The 21,927-nt window shown below is 38.0% G+C and overlaps 2 protein-coding genes across 4 annotated transcripts in view; both read left to right on the plus strand.

Annotated features, from left to right (window-relative positions):
* rhpn2 (rhophilin, Rho GTPase binding protein 2) overlaps nt 1-11,598 on the plus strand; it is a 23,390-nt gene extending 11,792 nt beyond the window's left edge. Inside the window, exons 4-15 of one of the 2 annotated variants that reach the window (XM_005727526.1) lie at nt 681-756; nt 1,703-1,780; nt 2,066-2,190; nt 2,964-3,130; nt 4,855-5,042; nt 5,243-5,399; nt 6,689-6,808; nt 6,921-7,115; nt 7,576-7,652; nt 9,021-9,167; nt 10,233-10,388; nt 11,002-11,598. In XM_005727526.1, coding sequence (XP_005727583.1) covers nt 681-756; nt 1,703-1,780; nt 2,066-2,190; nt 2,964-3,130; nt 4,855-5,042; nt 5,243-5,399; nt 6,689-6,808; nt 6,921-7,115; nt 7,576-7,652; nt 9,021-9,167; nt 10,233-10,388; nt 11,002-11,268 — 1,753 coding nt within the window. In that variant the 3' untranslated portion in view covers nt 11,269-11,598. The remainder of the gene's footprint in view (nt 1-680; nt 757-1,702; nt 1,781-2,065; nt 2,191-2,963; nt 3,131-4,854; nt 5,043-5,242; nt 5,400-6,688; nt 6,809-6,920; nt 7,116-7,575; nt 7,653-9,020; nt 9,168-10,232; nt 10,389-11,001) is intronic. The other variant, XM_005727527.1, reaches the window with a different exon arrangement.
* A 2,610-nt stretch (nt 11,599-14,208) lies between these two features.
* Nucleotides 14,209-21,927, plus strand: part of cep89 (centrosomal protein 89) — a 53,912-nt gene continuing 46,193 nt past the window's right edge. For both annotated transcript variants that reach the window (XM_005727529.1, XM_005727530.1), the window contains exons 1-8: nt 14,209-14,443; nt 14,933-15,039; nt 15,572-15,718; nt 15,920-16,112; nt 18,469-18,532; nt 19,584-19,679; nt 20,452-20,700; nt 21,255-21,397. In XM_005727529.1, the coding sequence (XP_005727586.1) occupies nt 14,402-14,443; nt 14,933-15,039; nt 15,572-15,718; nt 15,920-16,112; nt 18,469-18,532; nt 19,584-19,679; nt 20,452-20,700; nt 21,255-21,397 (1,041 nt within the window). In that variant the 5' untranslated portion in view covers nt 14,209-14,401. The remainder of the gene's footprint in view (nt 14,444-14,932; nt 15,040-15,571; nt 15,719-15,919; nt 16,113-18,468; nt 18,533-19,583; nt 19,680-20,451; nt 20,701-21,254; nt 21,398-21,927) is intronic.

Consider the following 21,927-nt stretch of genomic DNA (forward strand, 5'->3'; position numbering starts at 1 on the left):
GGTTATAGTCCCTCAGCGCTGATAACAAGCTGAACTTGCTTTCCATCTGTCACTAACAAGGACCCCCATAAAACCAGAAAATTTCCAAACCATTAAGGTTGTAGCTGACATCAAAACAGTGTGTTTTATGGCAGCCTCTGTTTACTATTTGCCAGGCTGCAATAATCGGAGGTTAAAACCTGCTAGTAGCTAGAAGAAAGACAGACTGAAGCAAAGCTGCAACTCCTGAATAATTAATCAACAGTGAGGGACATGGGAGGCCTCATTCACCTTTAAATCCTAACAGATTTCTCACAACACCATCTGCCTAATCCTTTTGTACAGTACCTCCTATGAAACTAAACTTTCTCAACAACAAAGCTGTCACTAATGGGACTAGTGTGATTTAATATTTACTAATCTAACTGTGTTGACCTCATATACCCACTAAGGCTTGGTGTGCTTTCAAAGGGTGTTTCCTGGATATATATATATTCACACAAACCATAGAGACGTCTTTTTAACCATCAATCTGTTGCACTGGTATATTTTCTATTTGTCCTTACTTGTATTGAATATTTTGTCCCTTTTTTTTAAAAATGAAAGGTCCTGCTGTCCTGCTATCATGTGTTTGCTTTGTTGTGAATTTATATCATATGGATTACACAGATCAGCTACATATTTCTCTTTGTTGCCTTCAGAGATTCTGCCAACATTCCCCTCATTGCTTTGGGCCTGAAGGAAACAAAAGAAGTTGACTTCTCTACTCCATTCAAGGTACAAAAGAAACCTCAAAAGTTTCGACTTGGCATTCTTAAACTGTGTTGTGCTTTCAGAAATGCATAGTTGGGTACATGCAAAACACCAGTTTTGATCATCAGTTAAACAAAATTGTATTATAATTTCTGTCAAAACAGGAATATAGGTATGGAGCTACAGCTACAGCTACTACTACTACTACTACTACTACTAATACTAATAATAATAATAAAACTGATTGATATTTGTAGGCAGTATTTTCAGTTTGCATGTTTACATATATATCCTTGAAACTAAGTATCCTTGAATTACGTATTTCAGTCATATTGTCTGTCGCATGTATGACTGCAGCCATGTTACATTACTATGTCATGTCACTGAATGTTCATTTAGGACCAGGACATCACCTGATCAGGAAAAAGCTAAAAGTGGGTCACTAGTTATAAAGACAAGTTGAACTCTCGTAAACGGGGTAAGCCCGCTTGTAAATGTCATAGTTGGCACGTTTATGTTGTGTCGCATCCTGTTTCGGATTGTTGACGGGCATGTGAGACGTTTTCTGACAAAGATCTCCGAGCACGTTAATTCTGCTCTACTTCTTGACTGAAATCGTGCCTCAGTTTTCATGACCTGCGGCCTTATTCAAAAAGCTTCCAAGTACAAAGAGTTGCTCTCATGAATAAATTCTAAGAAACCTAAGTTCTCCTGACAGTAAAGGGTGTATTCCAGTAAAGATAAAGGTTATTCATCCATATAAACATTTTCCAGTTAATCCTCCTTAATGGGAGTATTCACAATATGGCTTTAAATTTGATGGAGCCTCTCCTACATGTGGCTAGCTCAGAGAGAAAAGAAATTCTCTCCAGCATACACAACTGAATGCTTAACTTAAGCTCCTAAATGCTAAAAAGAACTTGTATTTACATGCTGATTTATTTATTTTTTGTCTTTCTGTCTTTTATAGGACTTTATCTTGGAGCACTATAGTGAAGACGGGAAGACTTTTGAAGATGAGATTGCTGACTTCATGGACCTGCGACAGGTGTGTTTAATATACCCATTATTCATGTCTGTCACGGAAAAAACCATGAAATCCTTTGACTTGAACTTTTATGGGCTGGGTCAACTACAAAAACATATTTCCTGTGCAGTTAGCTGCGGAGTTCACTTCATTTTAGTTTACAGGTAGAGTGAGAGATCATTCTTGACATTTCTGCCACCTACCAAATACACTGGAGATGATAATGATCGAGTAGCACAGAAAACAGATGGTCTTTTGTGTTCGTTCACCACTTGTGAACATGTGCTTTTGTCTTACATATCCTAGGCATGCAGAACACCAAGTCGAAGTGAGGCCGGGGTGGAGCTGCTTGCAAAATACTACAGCCATCTTCCTCTGATAGAGAGCCGATTCTTCTCCCCAACCAGACAGACGGGCATCTTCTTCACATGGTACACTGCAGTCATTTCCTAATTAGCAAAACGGACAAAGCAAGCAGTGCAAATGTCACCTTGTCTTTCTAACCTCTGACAGAAAAGAAACAGGTGAGACTATATCCAGTGACTTCAAAGTAAGCAAAGAGGTGCCATGAACACCTGTGCTTTCCTGAAACCATGTCAGCTGGTGTGGCTCGACTGGAAACTTCCTTATGAAATAAATAAAAAGGAAACATTTGACAGCAGTTTTTGGGTTTTTTTCCCCCCTCCTGCTGCTTTTTCGTCATGTATCAAGCCTGGAAGAGAAATCCTGTTTAGAAAGCAAAACAGTAGACGGCTTGAGAGACATATTAACTTATCAGTGATATCAGATGACAAATCCTGTCTTGGATTTTATAAGAATTCCACACTCAAGAGTCACAAAGGAGTCTCAATGAAGTGCAAGCATTCTTTTCAGAGAGGTTTTATTGCGTGTTAGTCATGCTACTTATGTTAGTCATTGCTACTGAATTAAATTGAAAATTCTAGCAAAGATAAATGCACAGATAAAGAGCTCAAAGACTTTAAAGAGCTTTAGCTGTGAAGCAAATTTGAAGCATTTCAAACAAGTGATATAGACAAGAATATGATATACATGCTGTTACATTAAAATGTAACAACACACAAAGTGTGACAGAAAGGCTGTTATATTGCTGCTAAAAATATTTTTCACTTCATATTCTTTGGACTGTTTATCTTCATGAGTTTTTTTTTTTTAACACATTAATGTTGTGTTTACTTTCCTTTAGGTATGACTCCTTCACAGGAGTGCCACTATGTCAACAAAACCTGTCACTAGAGAAGGCCAGTATCCTTTTCAACATGGCCGCCCTCTACTCTCAGCTCGGTACCCGTGCTAATCGACAGACACTAACTGGCCTGGAGGAGGCTGTTTCTTCCTTCCAGAAAGCTGCAGGTATGCAGAGACGTGATGAACTGATGATCTGCAGTCATATTAATTCTCTCTTTTCAGCCTGTGTTAAGGCCAACAGTCAGACTTTTGTTTCTTAAAGTTATGTTTATCTTTGTTCCTCTATAGTCTGAAACACTGCTACCGAAAGCTGAATCTTTGAGTAAAAGGAGCAGATATAAAAAAAAAAAGAAAAGAAAAGAAAGCCAAGATGAAAAAATAAATAGTGACAGCAAGAACTTCTTTTAACTGCTGAAAAAGCGCCAGGCACAGGGTTTCATTCAAAGCTAAAGACTTTTTTTTTTCACCCTCGTGCAGTGCTTCTCTGATAACACAGTTCTCAGAAAAGTATTACCACTGCAGTACATTTTTGTTTTTAGAATATTGGCCAGCTTCCACCCTGACTTCTGTTCCGTGACGGAGAATGAATGTAGATGTTTCTTGTCATGTGGCTGAGCTCCAGGAAGCACCAAAAACATGAAGAGACTGTCCAACCCTCAAAGGTTTCAGAATGTTTCGTGATAGATTTATGACTTTGCAGTGTGGGCAGTATTGCTCTATAATTATAGCTCTGGATATTGCTTCAACTATGTTGCTTTGATGGCTTTAATTTAGGCTTGTGTGAAGGAAAATAATTATGTTATTATGAAGAACATTGTGACCAAGAACCTGTAGTAATCCAAGCTGGGAGTTTACAGGCAGGAATGCTAGGTGTAGCGCAACTGCTGCAGGGCTCTTTAGCCAAGGATGCAAAAGGTGATGTGAATGAGAGAAGCCAGCTACTGTAGGAGTTGCCAAGTCTTTATGCGAATTGTACTGAGGCATTGCTCTGTTATTAAGCTGTCTGCAACTCACTGTTGCCAGGTTTTTATCTGGCAAACAGTAGGCATAAATTCTTAGCTGGAGTGGACATGGCCTTATTTCTTCCAAAGTAACTTGTATCTATTATTGTACGATCTACTGTACAGTATAAAGCACCTTGAGGCAACTGTTGTTGTGATTTGGCGCTATATAAATAAAACTAAATTGAATTAATTTAATGTTTATTTCTTTGCTCAGTGTTTAACAGACAGACACAGATATAGTTAATCTTGCTGAAATAATATTAACAGCAAAAAGGCACTGGTCTACCTGTGCACCTTTTAAAACATCTGTCTAAAAGGGTGTCAGTACTTGGGGTTAAAGTACCAGCAGAACCACATCTGTTGTTTTGTGGACTAGCAAAATATATGCTTTCTTTTAATTAAGTAATTGATAAAAAAGAGAGAGAGATTGGGCATCCGCCATATCTATTAACTATAATATCAAACTTTGACAGTAAATTTTTGACAGTAGAAGTCAAATGTGGGCTAGCCATGATACATAAATACTCATGTTCCAGATATAGCTCATGTCAACCAAATCCCAAACGAGAGGTTCTATTCTGAAATTACCATTATAGCCTTGGAATTACATGACGACTTAGATTACATGAAAGTGGCTTTTGTTATGTAGCTGACCCAGACTTGAGGCTGGAAAAGAGAAAGCAGGCTTTCTCCCTGCAGGCTTCAAAATAGAACCCAAAACTGGAAATTTTCCATGTAGTGTAGGAGTAATTTAGTTTTGTTTTTTTTTCTTTCTTCTTCTTCTTTTCTCAGTTAAGTCTCTGATGATTTAAATAACTAGCACTAATTGTAGTTTCCTTAGACTAATTAGATTTCAACTTGTGCCGACTGCTCTTTCCTGTCCAGGTGTCTTGAATAACCTTAAGGAGACTTTCACCCACACTCCCAGCTACGACATGAGTCCAGCCATGCTCAGTATGCTGATTCGGCTGATGCTTGCTCAGGCTCAAGAGTGCTTGTTTGAGAAGATTGCACTGCCTGGCATCCGAAACCAGTTTTACTCTCTGATGAAAGTTGCACAAGAGGCTGCAAAGGTAAACTTCAGAAAAGCCACACATAGTCCTCACATTATATACAAGTAATACTCTTGTTCTTGCTCCAGACTTACAAAGATCTACTGTACTTAAAGTGAATGTAAAGTGATAATGTCGCCACAGTTCTTTTTATTTTTTGTACCTGTCTTGGTGCTTTTAATGCACTTTTAAATGTAACTCTATCATCCTCTTCCTGCCAGGTCTCAGAAATCTACGATCAAGTCCATCAGTGCATGATCCAGACACCAGTAAAAGACAATGTGCCATTTTTCTGGTCCACCATGTCACAAATTAAAACCAACCACTACCGCTCCATGGCACACTACTTTGTAGCTTCAGCACTGCTGGACCACCAGTGTAAGAAGAGATTCAATTTTTTGATTCAGTGGGATTTGGGAGGAAGTTTTTATTTCTTCATAGATACATATAAAAAAAATGCTGTTGTGTTGTTCTGATTAGACAACACAAATGTATTCTTTACCTGAAAAAACTGTTTATGTTAAAAGACTGTTAATACATTTCTCCTTTAGTAAGTTTTCATGCGGGTTGTGTGTAGTAGATATTTGGCTCTTGGTTGTTAATGTGTACAGCAGTTCAAGGCTGGATGTAACAGGATTTGGGCTGCCTCTTGAGCTCTCTGGAATATCTGATCTCTTAAAGTGCTGTATGGGCCATTGGGTTGGTCATGTCAGATTACGTCCCTGTACCACAGCCATCTTGGATGCTTTTATATAATGCCTCTTTGGGGATACTCACAAATTGTCTGACACACAAAGAGATCCATGCATGCAAACACACACACATACATGCACATGCACAGAGATACACACGATTGTAAAGAGTCCCAAAAAAGACAGCAAAAGAGGTCATGATGAGAAGGGAAAGAAAGACAGCTGAGGTGATTTAAAAATAAAAAAAACAAACAAAAAAAACCCCAACTAAGTGTAAGTGCTGTATACTTCTGCAGGATTAACAGTTATGTAGACTCTTACTGCTCTTTACATAAATAGATGGGACCAAGTGAGAGAGTGTGAGGGAAAGGTGATTTTCTTATCTCCAGCTTTATGTCAACTCCATAATGCAATTTTCTACTGATGTGCACTGTTTCGCTGTATGTTTTTATTCTTTTCCTTTTGTACTTTACATGTACATTTGGAAATGAATAAATCAAAAACAAAATCGAGCAGAGTGGGTGGCTATGGTTCTGAGAGTGGGACGAGACTGAATAAAGGAAACAACGAAACGAAGCAGCTTTGGGTTTGGCAGCTCATTAACAGATTCCTGTGTGAACACGGAGAATAGAGCAATTAACCACTGGACTGTAGAGAGGCCTTGACTACAGAGCAGGGCTGAATTGAGATTGCTGTAGTAAACAGATTAATCACAAACTATTCCAAATAAATTCTCTATACTGTCTCTGCTAAGCAGAAAACTCAGGAAGCTAAAAGATATTTCCGGATGCTTTTGGTTTAATAGATTTAATTAAAACTTTAAAATCCAGTGAACCAGAAAAGGAAGATTGAATGATGGAATATATGAACAAAGATTGCATTTTAAAAATTCTTTTAAAACATTCATTCATATAAAACAGTTTTCCAGTTGCTTAATTTTTTTTTTTTCTTTTCTTTTGCTCTCTGTGTGTTCAGTGGGTCCGGGCGATGATGAGGACAAGCAGGAGAAGACCTTGTCACAGGTGTATGATAGCCTTCCTGAGGGATGCACTGCTCTGGACATCTTAAAGAACAAAGATGAACGTCAGCGGATTGGTAAAATAAGCACAAAGCGAAACAAAATAGCTCTGCCTATTCATCTCAGTCCCTCCTTTCCTTTTTATTGTCTTCTTCACTTTTCTTGATGAATTTTTCTCCTTCTCTGCAGGTAAAGCTCACATCCGTCGTGCCATCTTCGGTCATGAGGAGGCTTTGAGGATTTATGGATTGTGTAAGAATACCAACAACTTGGAGGTCCTGCAGGAAATTTTAAAAGCCAGTCACCAGCGCTCAGTCAACAAGCACAGTGAAAATGAAAATGAAGAAGAGTTCACTGATTATTCGGAGGCCCCAAAAATCATCTGTGAGTTGTTTTTGTTTAGTTTTTAAATAATTTATAATAATAAGAGTTAAAATATATGCAAGGAAACATAAGTTTGTCAATGATTTTAAAGTTCATTTGAGTCTCCAATAAATGTCACTGAGGTGAAAGCTATTCATCCTCTGGTAATCACAGAAACCGAACAGTCACCTTAGTGTCACCACAGCTAACACTTAACACTAACAAAAGGCACTAAAGCGAAGCAAAAACACTGTGTGGATTTGGGAGGACCGTCTCTCAGGAAACGGCTCATAAAAAGGGAGCTGCATTGTCTGCCACACCTGCTGCAGTTAGCTTTGATAAGTGGCATTTATTTCCAAGTAGAGATGATGTAATGTTTATACTGCCAACTCCCTGTCCATCTCTCTTAACAGTTGAAATGTGGTTGTGACGGTAAACATTATAGAGTGATAAATTTATTTTTGTTACTCTCTTTTTATAGCTAAAACAGAACACAAAGCAGAGATGGAATTTCCCGCAGCTGCAAAGGTGAAAGTCATCGACTTTTTCCAGAGGCTGGTACGTGGGTTACTAACGATTTACTCGCACATTTCATACATGGTTGTTGGTCTGGTCTATTCATTAAAGGACATTAAATGCCTCTGGATTTGTGTTTTGTCCTAAAAAGTTTCATTTATTTATTTTATTTTAACACCCAGAGTGTATTTTTTGTTGTTTCTGAATACACCCAACCAAGGATGAGTCTTCTGGAAGCTTTGGCACATGAAAACTCCTCTGATGTGTTCAAACCTTTCTGGACTCATGCAAAACTAACACTAAACATGGACAAAGGTGCTGGTCCTTGCTTTAAGTCTGCTCATGGTTAATGTGGTATTTTAAAGGGAGATGAGAAAATAGAACTTTTTACAGTTCACTGCTTCTGTTGAAGGAAAAATCTCTACTGAAGTTGGTGAATTTACCTTGAGATTGAAGGTTGACTTCATTTTCCTGTAACTCCCAAACTTTTCGCATTCCAAGTTTGGAGTCTTTCATGCTAAATGCATTGAGTAATGTTCCTGTACCTTTCATGAATGGTGGTGGTGAGAGGTAGGGGGGGATGGGTGACTAACAAATGTTCTCTCTCTAACCCTGGAATCTTCTGTTCACTTTGTTTGAAAGGGATGTTTAAAAAAGCTGAAATCATTCATAAGGGGGGCCTGGGTCACAGCTGACATTTCCAGTAGTAGGTGAATAAGTACCTGTCTGGTGCCAGTTACAAAAGCAGTCACAGCAGCAAGAACATATTCCCAGAGATATGAAGAGGAATGTGGGACTGAAAAGCTTAATCTGGCACCATCTCGCTGAACAATCACTCTGGTGATTACTAAAGCCAGTGCGATAAGAGTCGTCTTGGTACTAGGTACAACTGAGTGTCAGGATTCAATGGAGGAGAGATTTTCCCAGCAGATAACAAGTGTGTTAGAGACGGGCAGCCTAAATGGAAAGTATTATTGGAAATATCAACTTTCAAGGATAGATGCAAAACACCTACAGCATTTTGAGAAGGTTTTCCATGAGTGTCAGTTTGTTCAAAGGATTCACTGCCTTTTTGCCTAATCATACAGAAAAATGACATCCTTGCTAAAAAAATTTCAGTTGTGTGAAAGGTACCATTAATTCTTCAGTCATATGACTTCCAGCTCCTCTGAATTGAAGTGGTAATACACAAGACTGTAGCCACCGTTCTGGCCCTTTACCTGCCATTTACTGCTACAGTAATATTGCTCAAATATGTGAGTATTAAGGGCTCAAGCCAAGACATTATATTGGATTTTCAGTTTCCCCCGCAGCATTCACTGAAATCAAACTCAACAGGATATTATCTTCTTAAGTCAAGAATACCTGTAGCCTTATTAATCCCAGCATCCACATTCTGTCTCCGCACAGGGCCCGCAGTCAGTCTTCTCGGCCAAGCAGCGGTGGACTGCCCCACGGACAATACGGATTCGCTCAGACGACAGAGACCTGGGTTTCACACTGAAAGGAGACTCACCGGTTCAGGTGGTTTCACTGGACCCTCTCTGTGCAGCTGCTGTGAGTTAAACTCTATTTCTTACCACTGAATGAACAGGAGTAGATATACAGGATTTTAGGTGACTGTCAGTGTGGTGCTATGTAACAATCAACATTACATGGTTTATTAACTTTCTGTGTAATTCATAATTAATGCATTAGTCCTTTGGAAGATCCTTTTTTGAAATTACTCTGTTAAATTATGATCACGCACTGGTTTGCATATCTGTTCTCATCTTAATTTTACAAGGTACATTGTTTTTAGAGCACAGGAGAGAGATCTTTTGGCCACTTTTGGTGCTCTTGGCAGATTTGATTAAAAATCAGATGCATAGGTTTCTTGATATTAATTACAATCATGACGTAGCTTTGTTTGCTGTGGAAAATCTAACAGCTTGAATTTTCAGTTGTGCTTCCATGCAGAATATCAAATACGTTTCGATCTTATCTACTCAATGAGCCTTTGATTAAATAAAGTCACTCTTGGAAGCCTAAACAGGATTTCAGCCTCAAAGAATGTTTGGAGGCCTTCCCCTCCTCCTGTTTGTCAGCTACTCTGACTACTAATTTAATTAAGAATCAGGGAGTATTTACTCTCTACAAGCCAGCAGTCTGACAGCTCATTAAGAGGTGCTGACAAAGAGCAGACTTTTATTAGGCCCTGCAAGCTATGTAGAGAAACAGATTAGTAGTCTTGCATAAGATAACTAGGTCAGACTATTCATAACTTTAAATACTGCATTAAATAGGATTTTTATTTAGAACTTGCTGGGTCATTAGTGTTTGACCTATCTTAGGTGGACATGGATCACATTATAAGGTAGACACATGTGAAATCATGTTAGTGGAGTGCTCTGCAGCACGCTAATGATGAGTTATGCCTTCTGAAAAAAACAAGGCGTAAAAACCCCACCCCCCCAAATAACCCCCACTTTAGACTAAACTTCAGTTGTTTTTCGGCTGATTGTAGCTGCCTCAAGGGAGTCGAAGGAAAGTAGTTCAACATGACTTGTAAATGTTTACTCTTCTACAATATCAGGACATTTCACCCTGTAACTCAATTTTCTTTGTCATGTTTTTTCCCAGGCTGATGGCCTCAAAGAAGGTGACTACATTGTTGCTGTGGGTGACACAGAGTGCAAGTGGATGAGCGTGAGTGACATGATGCGACTTCTGAAGGACATGGATGAGGAGGGGATTGATATCCAGGTGGTCAGCATGATGGACAACAGCACTGCCATGGTATGCAAGGCCCTCGTTTTGTCCAATGTGTTTAGGGAAAGGTTATCAGCAGGTTTGTTTGATTAACAAATGGTGATGGCAGAATTGGTCTTTGTGCAAAGTGATTGCTCAGTCCAGAGTTTTAGATTTCTCCTTGGAGGTATCAGTGTAAATGGTTTATATCATTTCCCATGAGAAACAGGACCTTGACTATGACCTACGTGTGTGTTTAAAACAAATTACTGCTGTGTGAGTTCACCAGCCAAGTAGCCTAAACATGTGGACAAAGAGCTAAAATCATTGAGATTTGGAAAGAAACAGTGCCTCAGTGAAATTAAGAAACTATATGAAAGTATGTTAAAAAGTAATGCACTTCTACAAGTATTTAAAAGGTGGTAAACTTCATTAGGTTATGTATTTATTCTGTACTTGTTTTGCAACCCCTCATAACTATTCGCAATAATAGTTTTTTTTCATGATTTCGGATATTAACAACTGATCAATAACTCATTGACTGATGAAATAATTAGGACTGTTTGGTATGCAGTGTAAAAAAAAAAAACTCTGCAAAATCCTGACTGACACTTTTTTTTTTTTTTTTAACTAAATGTCATTTTCATTGTCTGTACCATAGCCTACCAAGAGTGCAACCTTCTGTGGAAACTTGCCTAAGACCTACTCCATGATTTGTCTGGCCTATAATGAAGATGACAAGAACTCCAAGTCTCGCAAAGTAGCCAAGAAGTCATCATTCCTCAGCTGGGGTTTAAAGAACAAGATGAAGAGTGCCAGCACCCTCAGCCTTCCCACAGCAGACAAGGCCGGCGCTCTGCCCTGGAATAAACCTTGTCCCACCTTCCCCAGCTCCAGCTCCTACAACAATGACAGTGGCCTCTACTGAGCTAACTGCAGCTGTTACTGTCTGCAGTACGCATATTGAGCCCAGTATACAGTACTGTGCTGTACCTATACTGGACCTGTTTTGTGTACTATCAGTGACCTTTGGTGTTTCCACTGGAATACTAAGCAGCAGTGTATGTAGTATGTTGCTTTGGAAAGTGGCTGTGCCAAATACTGTATATTGGTGGACGTGATGGTATGTGGGTGCTTTCCCAGCACAGTTCTGTATCTGATGCAAGTTGCACTGTACGTCAGACACAATAAAAAAGCATTTAGTGCCATTCCAGTATATGTACAGCACAGTAAAACTGCACTGTCGGAAAAACTAAAACGTATACACACACACACACACGCACAGATCACTGAGACTGGCTTCTTAGTTAAGCTGCGATTTCAGTGTTTTGTTTTTGTTTTTTCTGAAAAACATGCTCCAGACGAATCGAAGAAGAAAACAAAGTGGTGCAAACACACCCAGCCCCAGTTTCTGCTTGACTGAAAGGCAGTGATTTGATTGTGGGTTAAGCACTCCCTTGTTAGTGCCATTGTGTACAGAGCTGTACACAGTGAGCATAGCTGTGCATACTGTATGTGGGAAGGAATCCTCTCATTGCCACAGTTTTGTAGAAATCAGTGGCTGCTGATCAGTTTCGGGATTTAAAATTCATGGATTTTATGGATGTAAATTTAATAAACTATGTTGCAGTATGTTAAACAGTGATTGAGGGAATGCTAATTGTATAGTGGAGGTTTTTTTTATGTCTGGGAAGAGGGGTGTGATGAATGCAATATTCTATAAGCTGCTAAAAAAAAAAAATCATGTGTACCATGGCTATGTATTACTGTCATTTGTATTTGTGAGACAGTCTTTGAGGACTGTTGTTTCTGCTGAGTGCCGTTCCTGGGACACAGTTTTAAATGCACAAATATTGGTATTTTAAATTTGCTTAATGTACCAGTTATGCCACAGACCAATATGCCTCCAAGTTCCAGAAATACAAGGATGTATCATTTACCCTTGTGATTCATCCTACCCGCTTCCCTAAGAAGAGCATGACCTGTGTTTTATTGATGTGAATTTTGATGTAGTTAAAGTTTATTATGTCTGTAGAAGGGAAGAATGTGGGCAGACTGATGACTTTCCTGCATCACTTGGACAGCCAGTCACCCTACAGTGACTCTGATCAAATCCCACATTTGGGTTTCTACTCTTTATCTACCTGTCTTTATCTTAGTCACAGTCCCTATTTTACTGACACTTTGCCGTGTTGGACTTTCTCTTTATCTACAAAGTAGATTCTTATACACATTTGATAATCAAATTATTTATGTAATAAAAAACACAAATATATATTTACCTGTAAGCTGTAGGTTGTAGAGCTACTTTGTGAATGGTCAAGTTGTGAATGTTGTTTTGCACGCGAGAGTCCTTGGTTTGTTTCTTGAATGAATGTATTTTACTAGCCTTGCTTAATCCATTAGCGAACTTATATATTGCTGCATTTCAATGTTTTAAATTCTAAATGTTTTTAAGCAGTTTCACTGAGAAGACGTAACATTCTTTACTGTTTACCTGTTACTTTCTTTTAAGTGCCATTTATGCTAAATCATGAAGGAAAATGCCTCACCGAGTGTGTAACAAGTCTGTGCAGTGAATGCTTCATATTTTGTTAAGTGTACTAACAGATGCAGAGGATCATCTTTTTTACATATTTGTGTTCATGTTACAGTGCCTAATAATTCTAAATGCCTTAGTGTATCTGCAGAGGTTTATGGTACCTGGTTTTTCTAAAGCTTTCAGGTTGCCTTTGTTCCTTTCTGTGCTTGGTCCTGCATAGCTCTGTGTTGATAAGTCTTTGTATGAGTTCAAATGACAATAAAAAGGAATAAAACACATGGGAAGATAAAATTCTTTAATTCTGTCTGTGGTTCCAGTTACCAATCAGGTCGGGAATGCGTGGAATGAGTCTTGACCACATACAAGCCAAGTCAAGACTCGTGCTTTTAACTATTGAACGTCTAGCCCAGGATCATATGACATCCTAATCCACAGAAACTGAAAAGAAATACCATGTGGTTAAATTTTATTCACAGATTTTCTTCATCTCTGTGATTTTAGTTCCAACATAGCCCTGGAAAGATAAAATTCTCTCCAGCTTTATGTTAATCAGAAAAGTAGATATTGCAGGAACCAATGTGTTGACTTTAGTCACTATTTGTCTACATTTCCTAAGGCAAAGTTGTTTTGTTTGCTTTTTTTAAACTAAGAAGCAGAACAAAACAAAGATTACACTTTTTCCCCATTTATTACAATAACTCTGTTTTTCATGTTGGAAAGTAATAAAAAGGTTAAAATTATACTTATACAATGCTTTTCTAAAGCTGTTCCTTTATGCTTCAAATGACAAAAAACAGGCTAAAGATCTGACTCACACATAGCTGTATTTTATTGAGGAACGTCTCAGTTATTTAATGGCTTTATGGTTGTCTTCTGTATTTGGTTTTGTGTTGATTGGGTGGATTTTATAGTTTGACGTATTTCCTATTGGTGAGGAACTGTAAAGATTGCAATTGGGATACCTATAAACGTAGCCACTGTTATAATATAGTAGATAAATAGTTTGGGAATTTAGACAGAGCAAACACAGCAGGCCTTCAGATAGGCGGCTAATACAGGTGGGAGAATGACGTTTTATTTACTTATCCCTACTTGGAAAAAAGCCCTGTTCTTCAAATTAAAAGTCACCAGCAGTGAAAGAAGAAAAAGAAAAGTTTTTTCGGGGACAAACGGTGTTATTTAAATGGGCCAACATCGTCCCCTGTTGGCCAGGCTGCGAGTTGGTAAGCAAGTCGTTGCTAGGTGGATCAAAGCAGTCTCTGATTGGCTTTTGCCTTCAAACTTAGCCAATCAGCGTTACGTTTGGAGCACGGTTCCTTCTTGTTGTGAAGCGTCTAGATACAAGGAAACTGCAAGCAGCCATCCTTGTTGAATTTAGTTAGCTTACGCATTTTCCTTTCTCGGCGAATTATAATTTCTGATTTAATTGTAAAACTGTTTTATTGAAAGAATACTTTGCAAAAGCATTAAATAACATTAACCTATATAGTAGACGGCAACTGTAAAACGTATTTCCAGTATGTTAAGATTTAGCTTTAGGAGGGAGAAAGACAAGGAGTTTGTAAGTTTCCATTCTTTTATGATAGATATTAACCTTTTGTAGTTTGTCTTATTATTTTTGTGTTTTTTAAGGCTTTACTTATGGTTAATCAATAATAGTATGAGTTCTTTGTTTTTAAAAAATACTGCCTCTAACTCTTGGTAATGAGTATTTAATTGGTGGTATTGCTTATTTTTTAAGCTAGAGTTTGTATAAATGGTGAATTGAGGGTTTTTTGTGCACTAGCGATTGCTCTAGCATTACTTAGTAAAATTTGAGGATAAATATTGGTGCTGTTGTGCCTTCATTACGCTCATCACTGGTCGTCAGGTGGTCATACTGTGATTCTGTAATAAATCCCTTTACCCTTCCCCTGCTGTTCACCCTGCACAACATCTGTGTTGTTTTGTTTTTGTTTGTCCCCCCCCTCAATTTTGTGCCATCTTATATAAACCCTCCTGAAGCGTTGTGTCTGTATGTCCCTCTAACTCTTCTCTGTGTGTTGCGTAGAAGCATATAGCTCATGGTTTGATCCCTGCTGCCTCCATTGCTCCCAAACCAGCCGTACCTCGTACCCCTCCCCCTCGCAGCCCAAACCCTTCACCTGAGAGACCCAGGTACCTAACACTTTCTGTTTATCGCCCATAACCTCCAACAGCCTTTCATGTTTCATGTTTCTACTAAACTGTCATTTAATCCACAATTTCATGTTTGCTATGAGCTTGTTAGAGGCTATCGAAATGTTGATTATTTCCACCGTATTTGAGGTTATGTTCTGTCCTTCCGCAAGCTGGGCTTCATTTGTTTTTCTACCGGTTATTACAAAGAACGTTAACAAGCAAAATATCATGAGACTTTGTGTAGCGATAGATCATGTGTAAAGAAAAAAACATTAAATTTTAGTGCAGGTCCAAGTCTTTTTAATTAAATTGAAAACTAGAGCACTGGCTTTGGTTAATGATCTGCTCTGCTTGTGCCGTTGTTGTTGTCATAAATGATGCATTTATTGATAATTGTCATCATCCAAACTCGATAAATAAAGTCAAAAATTGTAGAGTGACTTCAAATTTGCATGCGATGCTTTCCATGCATTTCATTTACTTTTCTGTTACACATAGTGTCTCATAAAGTATGTGTTTCTATCTACAGGTCAGCTTTAGCAGCAGCCATTTTATCATCCTCACTCACTGGACAGACATGGGCCATACCTCCTGCCCGGCTGATGTCTTTATCCGAGAGTGGTCAATCAGAATCCTTCACATCTGAGCCAAACATCAGCACAGCACTTTACACAAGGTAGCCATCATATAGGAAAGGCAACAGTATTATGTCAAGATTTGTGTCATCACCAGTGTGTCAGAAAAATAAAATTCATTTTCTCTGGCAGGAGTTTTAAGAGAAAAAAACTGTTCATAAAAGTGGCTGTATTAGTTTGTGCCTCTACTAAGATACATCTAATTGTCTTCTGCTGTTATCTTACATGCTTAACTTCCTCAGAGACAGATGGTCAGAAGATTTGGTTAGCCGGCCACGTCTGTCCTCTCCTGACCAGTCAGAGGGGGAGTTGGAAGACAAGGAACAGGAAGTGGTGGATGAAGAGGATGGGGAGGAACATGTCTACCACACTCTGGACCGAAGGCAGAATTCTTCACTCACCGAATCTGTCTATGCTCTGCCACTAAAAACTAAGGTGAGGAGCTGCAGAAAGAGCTTGTATTATGTGCATGAAGGTTTCTCAGTAGATTGTTCCATGCTTCTAATACAGATCGCATAAAATACCTGTAAGAGGTGATTAGTGGTTATAAGACTAGAGGCTAAATGGGTGACTGTGTATTTATTAGGTGTAACCCTAATAGTGGCATGTGTTACATTTAGGTGAGGCAGTTCCAGGTGTCTCTTCCAGAAGACAAGAACTCTCAGAATAACTTTAATCTTGATTCATCCTAAAATGGGAAACTTCTCGGTTCCAGAGCATCTAATCAGAATAAGTTCAGCCACCGCTGAGAATATTTGCAGAGCTAAATATGTCTGTGTAATAAAAAAAAAGCCATCATCAGATGTCGTGATTCACTATGGCAACAGGTTAAATAGAGCAGAGCCTCCATTTTAACGCAGAGTAGTCATGAATATGTGTGCCAATGCAAAATATGACATTTATCTTTAAATGGTGAGTGATGAAAGAAATAAGTAAGCTTTATTTTTATTTATTATTTTGGTTATTTTGTTGATTACTCATTCATATTTTTCTAAAGATGATCAAACTAAAATCCAGCCGATATCTCTACATATATTACAATAATTATTTCGATATGTTTATTCATCAGTTATCTGACGTCTGTCTTAATCTGTAACAGCTGAATAAGAGTTCTTAGATTGGATTTATTTATTTATTTATTTTTTACATGCAAATTTTGCCCAATTTTCCCAGCTCTGTAATTTCGAAATGTTTAAATATTTCAACATTAAGTGTTGTCAAAACACATTTAAACAATCTTCAAAATGTATCCAAAACCTCACTTTAAACTCCATTTAGTTCACCTTCAGGATCACTACAGTCATTCTCACTGAGACATTTATAAATCTCCAACATGATGCCAATTATGACAGCAATTTTCAGTCTTGGCTGGTCACCATGTAACAGTTGACTGGTAATTGCTTATTATTTTGTGCATCTAAAGGGTCAGCCCATGAGGTTTATTTAATGGGAGGTTGGAGTGTTGGCATGTATTTAATGAGTGTTACTACTCCTAAATAGGTTTTCCTTGAGTCTGTGGTATTTTGGTATTGTAATCCCAGTCTGATCCAGTAGGAGGCACAGTTGTACTCAGAATCGATACTTTGTTTCTTTTTAATGCTGTGCTATGGTTGTCACTAAAACTATCAGCTGTGATTCAGCTCAGTAGCCATATATACGGACTTGGCTTATAGCATCTGCAGATATCCTTTCAGTTTTTCTTAGTAAATGTTGGTGGTTTTTTTGTTTTGTTTCCTTCTATCAAACAGTTTTCTCTGTTGTACATTTGGCATTTAATTTATGTATCTACATGGTTAAATCCTGAATCCCCCCTTTTTTCTCCACTACAAAATGTTACCGTGTTTGTCTGTGGTGCTCTTACAATCCAGGTGGTGAGTTCTTGCACTTCTGCAAATTGCCTGAAAATTGCCTTAAAAAGCTGTTATTGTGATTTATGGTAGTCACTGATCACAGTACATTAGTAATGGGAAGTTTTTCACAGTCTTGCTTTATCTGCACACAGTTAATTCTATTCTGTAGTGTACAGTTTATCTGTAAAATTGCCTTGTGAGTTCTCTTCTTAATTCGGTCCGTGGCACTATGCCAAATGTCTCCTTTTATAGATCCCTGAGAAAATGTTATATTATGTTGTTGTTCTTCTACTTGGATAGCTAACCTGTAAAGGTCCCAATGGTCTCTCCCTGTCAACTATCTTTCCAGGCTATGGCAGTGTCTGAATCTCTCAGTTATGACAGCCACAAGTCAAAGTGATATAGGACATCATGGATCTATTGTGTCATAATCTAAGGCCAACAGACCTAGTATGGTGACTCATATGATATAGTAGTTTTACACAAACTAGGTCCAAAAAAACATCAGCCCGAACCCACATAAATCTACCGGATGGTCTTCACTTTCTGCTTTTTTTATGACTCAGGGTGAGAGTAAAGGTCACTGTGAGGACATTGTGCTTGTTTCTAAATATAGAAATGCAGTATATTTTTTTCCATCAACAATTGTGGAATTTATTGAATTTTTATCATAGTTGAGGTGTTAAAAATAAATTGTCTTCCAATTTTTCCTCATAATTCTGTTTCAGCTATATGTCTTCTCTACACTGAACTGACAAATGTAATTCATTCATGTTGTTTTGTAGGCTCTTTCAAACTGTACAATTTAATAAATACACTGATAAGATATTATCGGATACGTTTTGGCAAAGACCATAAATAAACTGCTCCAGGCTGCAGGGATTTATATATTTGTTTGAAAAGACTTACTATACTGACTCCCTCTTTATTTATTTTGACAGTCTGTCTTCAAGTCCTCTACACCCCTGCCAACTCAGACTTCTGGCAGAAGAGAGTCTTCACCAGGTACTGATTTTACAATAATGACAGATGGGTTAACATATTTCATAAGGAGAAGAACATCGTAGTAGTAGTAATAATGATAATGATAATACGAAGGACAATGCTCATGAAAGAATTGATCTGTGGTAAAAATTGACCTCTGTATTTAAAATATGGCCTGTATATTGTAGAGCCCACTGAAAAAGATCAGAAATCAGCACTGATTTCCAGTTAGCTTTCTTCTAGTACATTTTCACACATCCAACACAGTATAAATGCTTGAAAATAAAACTGTGTGTATTTTTATAAACAGATTTTTGTATATAGGTAGCAAATAGCAAACGCACATGCCCACAAATTTCAAACATTTTAGCTGATATAAAACAGCTGGTTGTGATCACTGATGTGAAAGACAGGTGGTAACATTGACAGTAATAGGTCTATCCAGTAATTGGAATGACTCTAATTATGAACAGCAAATCTGAAAATCTCTCCAACAACATGTAACTAAACATAAAGTTCTGTTATTGCTTTTGTGTATTGTTGGTGCTCTTCCAAAACAACGTGTAATAGAAATTCAAGACTATTGGCTTTTGGAGTCTTTTCTATGAAAAGCACTAGTAAAACAATTAAAGCCATGCAACCTGATATTAAAATCTTCTCCATCACATAGCCAAATTACCGGTACACCACACTCTTGACTCTATGTTAGAAAAGTACAGCTCTTATTCAACTGACATTTAGTTTCATAACAGCCATAAGGTAACCTCATATCATTAGAGCTAAATGGAAAGCCTCGTTAGAATTGTTATTAGCAGTGCTACCCTCAGGCTTTTGGTGGTGGTAAATTAAAATGTTCTGTCTGTTCCTAAAATGCTCCTACCTTAATAACTAAAGTGCAGACATAATATCTGTCTGATTCGCAAGGTAACACTTTCAGGCTTTGCAGAAATTACATTTTTACATAACCATTGGCTGATTGTGGTAAAAAGGGATTTTACTATAATAAAACCCTTAGAAATCAGCGCTCCTCTCGGTTTTGAATTCATTCAATGAATTTGTTCACATCACACAGATTTCACTGAGGAGACCAGTGGCCAATCCCCAGAACCCAAAGAGAAGAAAATGTCTGTGAGGAAGACTCTTGAAAATTGGAAAGATGATGTTCCAAGTAGGTGTAAATACTAAAGTAGCCTGTGTGTGTCTGCTTGGCATTTTTACATATAGATTTTTAATTTAAAAATTAATAAATGTATGTATATTAAGCATTAAAGGGTCACCCCACTGTTTGCCTTTCTCTTCATGTCCTGTAATCTACCCAATAAAGGGTGAAGGCATTCCAATATCTGTAAGTTAACATGTTAATGTTAATATTAACTGTAAAAAAAAATATCAGAGTAAAAACAAACCATTCAATTGGTCAGGTGAAATAAACATGTTAACAATGAAATATTTTAAGTTGCATGCATTTTATGTATGTATATTTAACATAGTATTGTAGATAATGTTCTATAATGATATTTGTGGTCATCAGTGCACATTGTGTTCTGATAAATGGCTTTAGCAGAACTTGATGTGAAATGCAACATGCCATGTAAAAGTACTATTTCTTCTCTGCATCATTCTCTCCATGACATTGATGTTTTGTTGTTTTTTTATTCATGTAACAAGAGTTCCCACCTCAAATGAGAAATGTATTTTGAAATGGTTATAGCAGGCTGCCTGCTGCCTAGATGCCTAGATATGTTACTAGATAAATGATAGTAACATAACTCATATAGTTATGTTACAGTTTTAGGATTTTTTTCTGTTTGTGTCCATGTTTTCTATCTCTGCTGTAACAAAAAGCAGCACTAAATTTGTATTTTCAATACAGTACATACTTTCTGTTCATTTATACATTTTATTCTATTTTTGAAAAGTATTTTTGTTGCCTGTTTCAGCAACACCGACCATTTTCACTGCTGGTCACCCCAGGCAAGCAAGCCAAGCCAAAAGCCCCAAAGACCTCCGTGAGCTTCCTCCAGAACCCAGCAATACATACAGTGAACTGCGGAAGAAGGTAGTGAGGGACCGTCGGGAAAAGAACACAAGGATGGTAGACAAAGAAAAGCTACTAGAGGAGAGACTGCAGCGCCTGGAACGGGAGATTAGTGACAGCAAAGCCTTCTCAAACCAGAGGTCCTCTGCAGGTAGAGTAGAGGAACCGCTGGAGAGATACTGTACAGAGGAACAATGTGGAGAAATTGAATGAAGGGAAGTAGGGAAAGTATATAGAAGTAACAGTGGAAGTAAAACAGATGCAAATGAGGCAGAAAGGAAAAGTAAGCAGAGAGTTACAGCGGATGGAGGAATTTACAAGTGTCAAAAGAGGGAGCTGGAGATAGTGCTAAGGGTAGAAATGGAACTGATCGTTGGACTCCACAGCATGTCCTCAGCATGAAGAGAAGAAGAGGGAGTAATGAAAAGAAACATGAAAGCACTTTGCTGATCTTTAGGCAGACCACATGTACTGTAGAGTCAAAACCCATGTTGAGGAATGACCTGAATGGGCTGTGTTGCATTGTAGTGTTGCATAGTTGCACACTCCTGAAAGATGCAAACTATTGTCCTGATTTTGTAAAAATCACAAGCCCTCACATTTCACATTTTTTGCTTTAGTTCAATGCTTTGGCATGTGGAAACTGGCTTAAAACTACTTATTAATCTGGAAAATTATTTGTAACCTGATATGCTTTGTTTGCAGGCAGCCAAGCAGAGCTGCAGAATTTGAGGCAACATGCTCAGGAGCTGGTTGATGAAAACGATGCCCTCAAACTGACAGTTCACCGTCTGAATGTGGAGCTGAGCCACTACCAGGCGCGGTTCAGACCACTGTCCAAAGAAGAGGTATAACAAGCTCAAGACATGAATATGACAAGAGACTACTTCAGTGAAGGATAAGGGGCTAATTGAGAATTAATGAACTATAGGTATTTCTAAAAAAAAATATATATATATATATGGGTCAGTTTAAACTTTTCATGAATAAGATGCAATGCAACCTCAGGGTTTGCTTGAAAGAAATTTGAGAAATTGTATTGTGAATATTACCAATCAGCTCAGTTACGAACAGCTGTTCCCATTAGGGAGTTGTACAGAGAAAAAAATTCAGTCTGTCTCACTCCTACCTTACCAAATTTAACTTAAATCAGGTATATGTGTTTGTTGGGTCTGTGTTTCCACAAGCCCCGCTGGTTTAGAGACTTATTCATCATGAAGAAAACAAGACAGTCAGCGATCGATCGATTTACTTTCAAGGGAGGCCTCATTGTTATCTGCCACAAAATGACCCCTTTTATTGGGAAAACAGTTCATATAATACACATCACAGCAAAAGCACCACCCACGTAAAACCCCCAAATGGTTACAACGACAAG

Source organism: Pundamilia nyererei, unplaced genomic scaffold, assembly GCF_000239375.1.
Source record: "Pundamilia nyererei isolate P.nyererei 1_Seehausen unplaced genomic scaffold, PunNye1.0 scaffold00025, whole genome shotgun sequence".
NCBI lineage: Eukaryota > Metazoa > Chordata > Actinopteri > Cichliformes > Cichlidae > Pundamilia > Pundamilia nyererei.